Genomic DNA, 11686 nt, shown 5'->3' with positions numbered 1-11686 from the left:
TAGTACTCTGCCCATCCTCCAGTCTAGACAGGCCCGAGAGACCTAGGCGATGTCGAGCTCACAGGCCAGAGCGCCTCCCTCAGGCTCCCCGCCGAGCACTGACGTCACGTCGGGGCGGGGCCTGCGGAAGCGGCGGAGAGGGAAGGGCTGCGCGTCCTTGCAGCGCCCCGCAGCGGCCGCGGCCGGAAGCGGCCTTGTCGGCCCTGCGGCGCCAGAGCCTTGACGCACGGAGCTGAGAGGGAACGAGAGAGAAAGGGGCCGTCATGGCGGCTCCGCTCGGCTCCCGCTGAGGAAGGCTGAGCGGGCGCAGGGTCTGTGCGGCCGGCTTGCAGCCTTGCTTCCGCCTCCCGCTCCCCGCCTCCTCGCGCCGCCGCTGGCTTCTACTCCGCTCTTGCTTGTCGTGGCCTGCGTCCCGGAGAGGCAACGCGAGCCGGCCCGGCAAGGCTCCGCTGGCCCCTGCCCGCCGGCGGGCCGGCCTTCCTCGCCTCTCCCGGGAGCGGCGGGCGCGGCGTGGACCCGGTCCCCCTGGCTGGACCATGGTGAACACCCGGAAGAGCTCTCTGCGCCTTCTTGGGTCCAAGTCTCCTGGGCCTGGGCCTGGGCCTGGGGCCGGAGCGGAGCCGGGGGCGACCGGCGGCAGCAGCCATTTCATCTCGTCTCGGACCCGCTCCTCCAAGACGCGCGCGGCCAGCTGCCCGGCAGCCAAGGCCGGGGGAAGCGCTGGCGCCCTGGACGAGGCCCGGGTAAGAGCGGCGGCCCGCGGCCGAGGCTTGCGAGTGCCGGCCCGGCCGCCCGGGCTTTGTCTGGCCGGAGACCGTCTGCGGGTGCGGTGGAGGGTGGCAGCCACCGAAGGGCCGCGACTCCAGCACCTTAGCTGTGCCGGCCCGGTTCTTTTGTGTAAAGAACAGCGTTTGAGTCCGCGGGAGAGGGCTCTTGGGGTCCTTTTCGGGAACATTTGTACCGTCAGCCATCCGTGTCCTTGCCCTGCTTCAGAGGGGAATTCTGGAGGACGCCAGAATGTAAGGCTGTAGTTCCTGGCTTGGAAAGGGAGAAAAGAGAAGTGAAAGTTTTCTTCGGTGTCAGACCTTTCTTGAAAGTGTGTCAGTTCTTGCCGCTGTCTAACTGAGTTTACTTAGTTTGGGGGTGGTTCAAGTTGGTGAGGAAGTGAACAGAGCTCCAGTTGGCAGGCAGGCAGGGAAGCTGAAAAAAGTTTGTAGCTGCTCTGACACCAACTTTAAAAACAAAACCAACGCATAACGCCTCTCTAGGCAAGGCAGAACAGACACGGTGGTGCTGTAAGCTGTGGGGTGAGCCAATCCAGCTAAGGTTTTAGTAAAGAGCAGAAGAGCAGAGGACTTTCCAGTCACAAAAGGAGTGAGAAAGAAAGAAACGTGTTGAGTGGGCACTGTCATTCCAAAGTAACATGGTTTCTACATTTCTGTTAAGGAAATGGCTTACAAAACCCAAACTAGTACAGTTGCAGAAGTGACACTTTAAGAAGCAAGAGATGCTTTAGTTCTTTACAAAGATGAGATCTGAGATCCTGAGCTTTTATCACCCATAGTGTAAAACATGAAGCTAGCACAAATGTCACTTTAAAGTTAGCGAGAAGTTGGTGTTGCTATGAAATTGGTTCTGAATTCAGAGTGGGTTGCTTCTGCCTAGAAAGAGGTTAACTTTAAGAGGCATTTGGCCAGTGTTTATTTAAAATATTCCTTTAAATTCATTTTTGTTACTTATAATATGCAAGGTTCTGTATTTGCTTGTTTATATGTTTTCTCTGTGTTTTATACTGTTTTGACACTAATCAGAATGAGTCTTAAGGTACAACAGAAATATTTTACCATGCTATGAAATATATTTATTGTGTCTTTGGAAATCTTTTTTTTTTTTTTGTGAGATATCTGGAAAGTATTTTTGAGCAGTCTTAATTTAGTAGACTTCTAGGAGTGTATAGTTCTTTTTGGTTGAGCTGAGTATTCTGAAGATTTTTTTCTGTAGAAACTATTGTAATGTACAAATTTTCCACCTTACTGTTGCTATCACATTCTTAAATAATTTTAAGGAACAGTGTGTCCTCTACACTTAAGTGCAAATAAAATATTTAGAGGGTAAGCATGTAATTGTATCGTGCCATAAATGCCTCGTCTTTTAGAGCAGTGTCAACTCATCGGAGGCAATTAGCTCATCTCTCGCTGATCAGTTTGTGGTCCCATTTTTGAATCCAGGGATCTCATGCTGTCCTTACCCCCTGAGGAATAAGGTGAGGTAATTTGTCAGGCAGCTGTTATGGAGATGTTAAAAGGCAAAGAATCAATAGTCTAATGTAGAAATGAACACTTGGTAGCTTTTAAATGGCCAGAGGAATGAAAGATGATGTTTTTCTAGAAGGGTACTAATGAAACATTATTTTGAGAACTCTTTTTTAAAGTGTTTTAACAGACTGTAAACAGTTGGCTCTTAAGATTTACTTTGAAATATTTTTTCCTTTCATCATAATGGGATTTATGTTATAGCTATAGCAGATGATAGTTCTGATTGCTTTTGGAGAAATTTTAGAGATATTCTCATCTCATACTGTGAGCTATTGAACCTGTAGAAGAGGAAAAGTTACAGGTCTGAATTTATTATGTTTATGCAGTGTTATGTATCCAAAACATGTATTTCTTTGTTGTATATTCCTGAAGTGAATTGATTTGAATCCTGTTGGCCTTCTTTAATTTGTCTGTTGATACAGGAATTTAGCTCTCCTAGTTTACCCTTTTTGGTGCTTAAACATACTGTTTACTATTGTGGGGTCTCTAACAGACATTTCTTCCTGTCTGCAAAGCCTAATTTGATGGGAATTGGATTACTACTTTGTTGCTTTAGAAGATCTGCCTTTTTATAGTAAGAAGTGTATTCCTCTTTTAGTATAGTGATTAAGAAGTTCCTTTATTTCCTACTTTTGTGCTGTTTTCTACATTTTATATTAACTTTTCTCCCCTTCTCTTGATTTTTAAAATGTCATTCATTTTACTTGTTATTTGTCATTTGCCTCAGAAAATCATACCAACAAGGGTTATTCCTAGAGTTTTGACTTAAAATTTTTTTTTAAAGTAAAATTTTACTTTAAAAGAAGTAAAAAAAATCTTTTTATTTTATGTCATTGGTGTTCTGTATGTGCGTGGGTGAGGATGGCAGATTCCTTGAAACTGGAGTTATAGTTATTAGCCGCCATTTGAGTTCTGGGAATGGAACCCGGCTCCCTTAGAAAGAACAGCCAGTGCTCTTAACCATGGAGCCCTTGTCTTTTTCTTAAGTGGTGTCTATGTAGGGAAGCAGTTAAACTAGGGTGCCTTCTGAATGTACTGGGATGATTTTTTAAATATCCTTTTTTCTACTTTTAAATTTATTTGTTATTTTTATTTATTTTTATTTTTTTAGAAGGAGTGTGTTTTTCGTGTAGTCCTAGATATCTTGGAATTCACTCTGTAGACCAGGCTGTTTTCAGACTGAGAGATCTGCCTGCCTGAGTGTTCGGATTAAAGATGTACACCACCACCATCTAGCTTTAAATATATTTCTTAACTTAAATTAATTTTTTTCGTTCGTTTGTTTGAGATAGGGTCTTGCTTATATTTTTGGCTGGACTGAAATGTGCTAGGTAGACCAAGCTGTCCTGGGTCTTGTGGTGATTGATCTTCCTGCCTCTGCTGTGTATGAGTGGTGGGACTGCATACATGTGCTATTATTCCAGCACCTATTATTATGCAGCTCAAGGAGTTTGGGGATTAGGAATAAATTGTCACCACTATGAAAACCACAGGCACAGTAATCACTTCCATACCATTCCTGCTCTCTTTAATACTTCCATTGTTATAAATCTTATTTTTAGAAATGATACAATTATTTCCTGTTCTCTTTGACACAGTGCATTCCTTTGTAGGTATGATACAGTGTATTTCTATTTGAGTGTGATGGAATATTTTTAGCTGTAGTCAATATGCTGTATAGTAGCTTTCTAGAATTATTTATCTGGCACAAATGAAACTTTGTTGGCTTTGACCACTGCCTCCCTGTTCTTTATCCCTTTAGCTCTTGGCAATCACCCTTGTTCATTCTGCATATTTGTGTTTGCCTGTCTTCTGTTGTACATACAAATGAGATCATACAGTATCTTTTCATGTCTGGCTTAGTTCACTTAGCATAATGTTCTCTAAGTTTGCTGTGTTGTAAATGGAAGAATTTCCTTCTTAAATGTTGAATAATATTCCAGTGTGTATACCTTCTATATACATGCACTGTATTTATTTATTTGTCTGGCATGTGACATTTATCTTGTTTTTATATCTTTGCTGTTGTGTATAATGCTACAGTAGATATGGGAATGCAGTTACCTTTTTGAAATATTTTTCTTTTCAAAACAGGATTTCTCTGTAGCCCTGGCTGTTCTGGAGCTTCCTCTGTAGCCCAGGCTGGCCTTGAACTCAGAGATCTGCCTGCTTCTGTTTTCTGTGTGCTGGGATTAAAGGTGTGGGCTACCACGCCTAGCACACCTCATTGAAATCTTAATTTCAGTTCCTTTGGGTAAATATACAGAGTTGAGATTGCTGAATTATATGATGGTTCCATTTTTATTGTTTTGAGGGTCCTCTGTTATTTTACCTTTCTACTAATGAAATAAAATAGGGGTCCCTTTGATTGCATCCTCACCAACATTTGATGGATATCTTCTTTTTCCCCTTAAAGGTTTCTCTGTGTAGCCCTGAATGTTCTGGAATGTGCTATGTAGACCAGGGTGGCCTCGAATGCATAGATACCTCTGCCTCCCTACTGCTGGGTCTAAGGTATATACCACCACAACCTAACACTTGCTAGATGTTTTAAGAATAATTTTTTTTAGTCAGGGTGTAGTGGAGAAAGCCTTTAGGCTCAGGAGGCAGAGGCAGGCAGATAGCTATGAGTTAGAGGCCAGCCTGATTTGCCTGGTCTATGTAATGAGTTTCAGGATAGCTAGACCTGTATAGTGAGACACTGTCTGGAATCACACTTTGGTCTTTGCTACTTTGTGGGTTCTTATTTTTCCCACCCTTTATCCCCACCCAGTTTCACTTTTTTCATTAGCTAGAGAAAGAAGGATAGAGGGGAGAGGTGGAGATGCTTGGCTCTGATTTCGTCTTGTTCCTTCTCTGAGCAATACTACCAACAAACTGCAGTGATCTCCCTGAATGATCCACAATCACAACCCTGCCTAGCAGGGCTCTAGCATTTATATACTCTCTGAAAAGTTCCCAGAATTCCAAATGGCACACAATTGCAGAAACTATTTGCAGCTGGCAAATCATACTCAGCTGCTGTGAAGCAGTCCCATATCCCCACACGTGAGATTAAAACAAAAACATATTCTTATATCTCTAGTTTTTGTTTTGTTTTTGGTTTTTTAAGACAGGGTTTCTCTGTGTAGCCTTGGCTGGCCTGGACTTGCTTTGTAGACCAGGCTGGTTTTGAACTCTCAGAGATCTGCCTGTTTCTGCCTGCCTGGCTGCTGGGATTATAGGCATGTGCCATACCTCCTGGCATATTTCTGTGTATTAATTAATTACAATCTATTCACTTTGTATCCCCACTGCATATATAAGCCCCCTCCCTTATCTCCTCCCAGTCTCACCCACCCTCTTCTCCACCTATTCCCTTTCCCTAGTCCCCTAATAATGGACCTCTCTTTCTATCTGACCCTAGCCTATCAGGTCTCATCAGGACTGGCTGCATTTTCTTGCTCTGTGGCCTGGCATGGCTGCACCAACCTCCCAGGGGGAGGTGATCAAAGAGCCGGCCACTGACTTCATGTCAGAGACAGCCCCTGTACCCCTACTAGGGAACACATTTGGAAACTGAGTAGCCTATGGGCAATCTTCTGGACAGGGGATCTAGGTCCTTTCCATGCATGGTCCTTGGTTGGAGTATCAGTCTCTGCAGGCTCCCCTGGGCCCAGGTATTTTGACTCTGTTGTTCTCCTTGTGGAATTCCTGTTCCCTTCAGGTCTTTCTATCTTTCTGTTCTTCCATGAGGTTTCCGGCACTCTGCCCAAAGTTTGACTATGAGTCTCAGAATCTGTATCTCCTTCCATACCCTGGTGGGTAGAATCTTTCAGAGGTCCTCTGTGGAAGGCTCCTGTCCTGTTCCTTGTCTTCTACTTCTGATGTCTAGCCTGTTTTCCCTTCTGAATGAAGATTGAGCATCTTCTCTAGGGTCCTCCTTGTTGTTTAGCTTTTTTAGGACTATAGATTTTAGTATGTTTATCCTATATTACATGTCTAATATCCACTTATAAGTGAGTATATACCATATATGTCTTTCTGCTTCTGGGATACCTCGCTCAGGATGACCTTTTGCCTGCAAATTTCATGATTTTCTTGTTTTTAATTTCTGTGTAGTATTCTATTGCGTAAATGTACCACAATTTCTGTATCCGTTCCTCAGTTGAGGGGCATCTAGGTTGTTTCCAGATTCTGGCTATTATTTCTGTACTATTAAAGAAACAAAAATTCCAGAATTATCACTATATCCCACCACCACAAAAGTATTTTTTTAAGTAGCTATTCTATTCTATGAATGATATCTCATTAAATTAAAATATTACACTTACTAGTTTGTATGTTATAGCACATGTATGGAGGCCAGAGGATAACTTTTAGGAATTGGTTCTGATCACTATACTATGAGTTTCAGGGATCAAACTCAGATTGTCAAGCTTCCCTCCCACCCCTATCGTGGACTTGCTTTGTAGATTTCACAGAGATCCACCTGTCTCCTGAGTGCTGGGATTAAAGACTTGTGCCACCATCCCCAGGACTATTTTTTTTAATTTTGTATTTTTTTAATGAGTAATATTTAACAGATCTTCAGTATGTCCATTAATCATTTGTATGTCTTCTTTTGAGAAATGTCTACTTAGGGTTTTAATTGCCTTTTGTTGTTTGTTTTTGATGCTGGGGCTAGAACCCAGAGTAAGCAAGTATTCTACACATCTTTTGATAGGTCCTTAGAGCCTTTACTGGATGTTTTTATATACTCCATTATAGATAAATTATGATTTCTGGTAGCCAGCTGGGCAGGTGGTAGGATTACCACCTTTTTTGAGAACTGTTGGAACCCAACTATGTCTGCATTGCAATGGAAAGTGATGTTATTTAAGGGACCACCTCAAAGTGTTACATTACTCCAGGTTGTTGGACTTTTTGTTTAGGAAATACACATTTATGTGCATAGTCAGTTTTGAGTTTACCTCTTGATACTAGGTATTTGGTTTTATAATAGGAATATTTTACAATTTTATGTTTTACCTCTTGAGAATTTTGTGCAAAATGCCTTACCTAGGAGGAAAGATTTAATTCTGTTTGGATAAAATGTTATATGGGATACTAATATATCCCATATATATGGTGGAGAAACGGTGTGGTATGGATTAGCTTGTGTCAACTAGAGCCAGCAGTGGTGGTATATGCCTGGAAATTAGGGCATGTGAGAGAGAGAATTTGGCAGAAGGATTGCTAAGAGGATGAGGCCAGCCTAGGGCGCAGAATGAGTTTATAACCATTTGGGACTGCTACACAGTGAGAAACTTAGAAAACCAAGGTGTGTATATGGAGTAGAGAGCCTGGGCATGGTGCTGTGTGTGTCTGTTCTTCTAGTAGTCAGATGGCTGAGTCAACAGGATTTTATGAATTTGAGGGGCTAGTCTGGATGACACTATGACACCTTGTCTCACAAACAACAAAACAGAATGAAACAAAAACCAAGAAAAAGTATCAACTAGATGATTTTTTTTTTTTCCTTTAAGGTAGTGAGGATTGAACCTAGGGTTTTACACATGCTAAGTACATACTCTATTCCTAAACACCACCCAGTCTATATGTTTTTGAAGGATATTAGATATAATGACAGGTTGTAGTTCGTATTAGTGTTTAAATACTTTGTATGCTGCTGTCATAAACTTCTGGTGCCTTTGAGTTATGAATATGTAAGTGTTTTTCATATCGCTTTGTACTTTTGTGGATACATGAAACAGATTTTGTTTAAAGTCTTTACTTAACTAATTGGATATGATGGCTCATGCTTGTAATCTTAGCATTTGTGAATTTGAGAATGGCTGGGCTGGCTATATAGTGAGATCCAGGCCATCATGAGCCTCAGACCAAAACCCTCTCAAAAAAGCAAATCAATCAATGAATAGACAAGTACCAAACCAACAATAGAAAAAAAAAAAAAAACTCTTTTTTTTTTTTTTTTTTTTTTTTGGCCAGCATTTTAATCCCAGCTCTTGAGAGGCAGAGGCAGACATATCTCTGTAAGTTTGAAGCCAGCCTGGTCTATAGAGTGAGTTCCAGAACAGCCAGGGCTACATGTAAAAACCTGCCTTGAGGGGGGTGGGGGGGAAGGCCTTTTTGTTTTCTTCTTCTTTAGTTTGTCTTTCTCTTTGAGAAGAGCTCTTGCTATATTGGTTAGGTTGATCTTGAATTCCTGCCTTGGTCCTCTGAGTAACTGTAACTGTAGATAGGTAGATAGTGTACCTGCTATTTGTGAGAGAATTGGCTGTAAGCATCATGAGGGCAGGCACTGTATCTTATTTTCCCTTTATTTCCATTAATTCTTCTATTCAGGACCTATTCCAGTGTCTGACATAAACAAGAGAGATGCTCAATAGGTATCTGCTAATGGATGAATGAATGATATATTGACAAGAAAATAGTGATTTATTTTGTGAAAATTCAGTGTCAAGACTTTAAGAAAAGAGGACAAGCCAAAATTCAGCCCCTACATTAAGGACTATAAATGTATATGTGTTAGGCATATGAGAAAACAGAATGAATTGGTTCTGACAAAAATCATTGACATAGATAACGTCAGTTACAGTTCTGGATTCTACCTACTGAATGTTTTGGTGGAATTCGTTCATGTTCTTTGTTGTTGAGATATGGCTTAAAAGGAGATAGGGTTTTCTGTGTTGCTTAGGCTGTCCTTGAACTTGTACTCTATCTCAGCTTCCAAAGGAGCTGGGATGCTAAGCATACATCACTGTGCCTGATGTGTTCTGCAAGTAGATTCCACTCACAGCATAGTCCGTGTGAGTTGCCCTTCTTGTAGTTGTACAGTTTCATCCTTGAATGTCATATGACTTCTGGAGTGCCCAGCCTCCAGCATAGTGCTTGGAGTAGCTATACCACAAAGTCCGTGCCTCTTAATTGTTGAAGCCTAGTGGGAGGGAGAAAAATACATATATAAAAATGTAATTAACCCTTCTTTGAATGCTGGTGCCTTCATGTCTACATTTATTTGGATAATTTATCAGCCCTTTTTAGAGCTTTCACTTTGACACTCAGTTCCTGCATGAGTTTTGTATGGAATCAAAAGCATCTGGAAATTATCTTTGCCTAATCACTGTGTCAGAATTTTATACCCATTCTTGTCTCTTTTTAGGTCTTTAAAGTCTTGGGTACTTCATATAGTGGCAAATTTAGATTAAGTGAGGAAATAAAAGAATACTGTTGTAATGATTTGACAGAAGCCTGTGGTTAGAGAGAGTTACTCTCATAGGCTACCTAGTGTCCGTGCATACCGTGGTTAGTGAGTTTAGTATTATCTAGTTTTGCCATAAGAGTCTAGAGTATTTTGGAGTGGTCTGGTACTTTTGGATTTTGAATTTTCAAGTTACTTTAAAAACTTGTCTGTCAGCCCTCATGTTTTATTTTTGTACAAATAGAATTTCAGAGAAATAGAGGAAAATTGAAGTTCTTGTTAATATTTTTATTTATTGCAAAATCTTTAGTGCTAGCCAAATATTTTTTAAAAGTAGTAAAGATGAATTAATAAAATTAATAAAAATTAATAAAATTGAATAATTTAGTAAGTATTTGGCTCAGTGGGTAAAGGTGCTAGCCTGTAAGACTGATGGCTGAGTTTGGTCCCTGAAATCCTCATGATGGAACAGTAGAACCAACTCTCCATACCCCTGCCACACACATGCACACATAAGAAATAAACAACTGTAAAAAAAAATAGTTTTAGACTGTGCTTTATTTTGTACAATGTTTACTTTAGATTTACTTATTTGTTTCATTTTTGATACAGTGTCTTGCTGTGTTTTAAGTCTTAAGCTGGACTTGAACTGGGTACTCCTTTTCCTTTATTCTCTTAAGGAGTATAGATGTAGGCTACCATGATTGGTTCTGGCTAGATTTTTGGATTTTTAATATTTTACTGTCTGAGCCTTATGTACCTTTAGAAGAAAATTTCAGTAAAAAGTCACAGGTTGAGAATGTAGCAGAAATTGTAAAGTTATCCCTATACAGTTTTACTGTTTGATATAATTAGTTTATAAGTGTTGACCTTGATGAATGATTGTAATTCCTAAGTAATTTAGGTAAGGAGTTTTAAAGAAATATATTATTATTGTTATTCTAGAGAGTCTCACTGTATAGTCATGGCTGGCCTGGATCTTCTTATGTGAACCAGGCTATCTTTGAATGCACAGAGATCCACTTGCCCCTGCTCTCTCTGAGAACTGGGAGAAGAGAGTGCACCACCTTGCCTTGCTTATATTTTTATTATTTTAATTTTTTTAGGTTAACACACAAAGTTAAAGTTTCGTTAGGGCTATTAGTTTATTTTTGATGAGGTTTCATATAGCTAGTACTGGCGTCAAACTTGCTTTGTAGCTGACAATGACCTTCTCTTGGAGTGCTGAAATTGTAGTATGAACCACTACATCTAATTCAGGCAGTACTGGGCATCAAACCTAGTGCCTCATGCATGCTAGGCAAGCATTCTACATCCCTAGCCCCTCATTAGAATATTTTCAGGCATGTGTTTCATTATCTTTTGTTCTTGTTGTTGGGAGTTAGCACATTTTTGTACTTCATATTTCATCTGTGATCCGCTGTATAGGCATTAGCACAGTTAAGAAATAATGAGGTATTTATCTTTTTAATAAAGACTAGTCTTTCTAGGTTACAGAAAACAGTGCTTATTCGTTGGGGTCACTGTATGTCCTTGTTAGCTCAGGGCAGGGCTTACTTGCCTGCAGTCTGTGCTTGTGCTTGTGCCAGAAGAATGATCACTGTTATCATCACTCAGTTGAACATAGTTTATGTGCACGTACTTAAGTTTATGAGTAATATTTAGCTCTAGAGTACATTTTAGATTTTAACCCTTTATTTTCAGCCTCTGAGTGGTTGTGGATACATATATTCACTGTCTAATTGTTGTCTAATATTTTCATAGAGCGTATTCATTGCATTTAATCATGTACTCTCAAGTAGTGAGTGCTTAGACTGCTTCAATATTGCTGCAATTAAGACCTTTATACAATGCTTCTTGTGGATTTGGTATGGGAATAGCTTTGAGATAGATCCCAGGAATGAGTAGAGTATGCATGTACTTAAAATAATGGTTACTCCAGATTTTCCGTTTTTGTCTCTGTGCCTAGGAGCAAAGTTCCTGTCTCCCCACATTTCTGCACATATTTAACATTATTTGTTTAATTACTGGCTTTGAGCAACTCATTACCCTCACTCTAATTTATTTTGATTTTGCTTATAAAGTGCCATTTAAGGTTTTGCCCCAAACACCCTTTCTTTCTTTCTTTCTTTCTTTCTTTCTTTCTTTCTTTCTTTCTTTCTTTCTTTCTTTCTTTCTTTCTTTCTTT

The 11686-nt window shown here is 40.4% G+C and overlaps 1 protein-coding gene across 4 annotated transcripts in view; it reads left to right on the top strand.

The window, feature by feature from the left end:
• The first annotated feature begins 523 nt into the window (after nucleotides 1-523).
• The window catches only part of Atad2b (ATPase family AAA domain containing 2B), a 135180-nt gene continuing 124017 nt past the window's right edge, over nucleotides 524-11686 (top strand). For all 4 annotated transcript variants that reach the window (XM_055626044.1, XM_055626059.1, XM_055626052.1 and 1 more), the window contains exon 1: nucleotides 524-743. In XM_055626044.1, coding sequence (XP_055482019.1) covers nucleotides 537-743 — 207 coding nt within the window. In that variant the 5' untranslated portion in view covers nucleotides 524-536. The remainder of the gene's footprint in view (nucleotides 744-11686) is intronic.

This window comes from Psammomys obesus, unplaced genomic scaffold, assembly GCF_907164565.1.
Source record: "Psammomys obesus unplaced genomic scaffold, mPsaObe1.curated_primary_1811, whole genome shotgun sequence".
Lineage (NCBI taxonomy): Eukaryota > Metazoa > Chordata > Mammalia > Rodentia > Muridae > Psammomys > Psammomys obesus.
The sequence above is the reverse complement of the archived record's forward strand: the minus strand, read 5'-3'. Positions and strand labels throughout refer to the sequence as shown.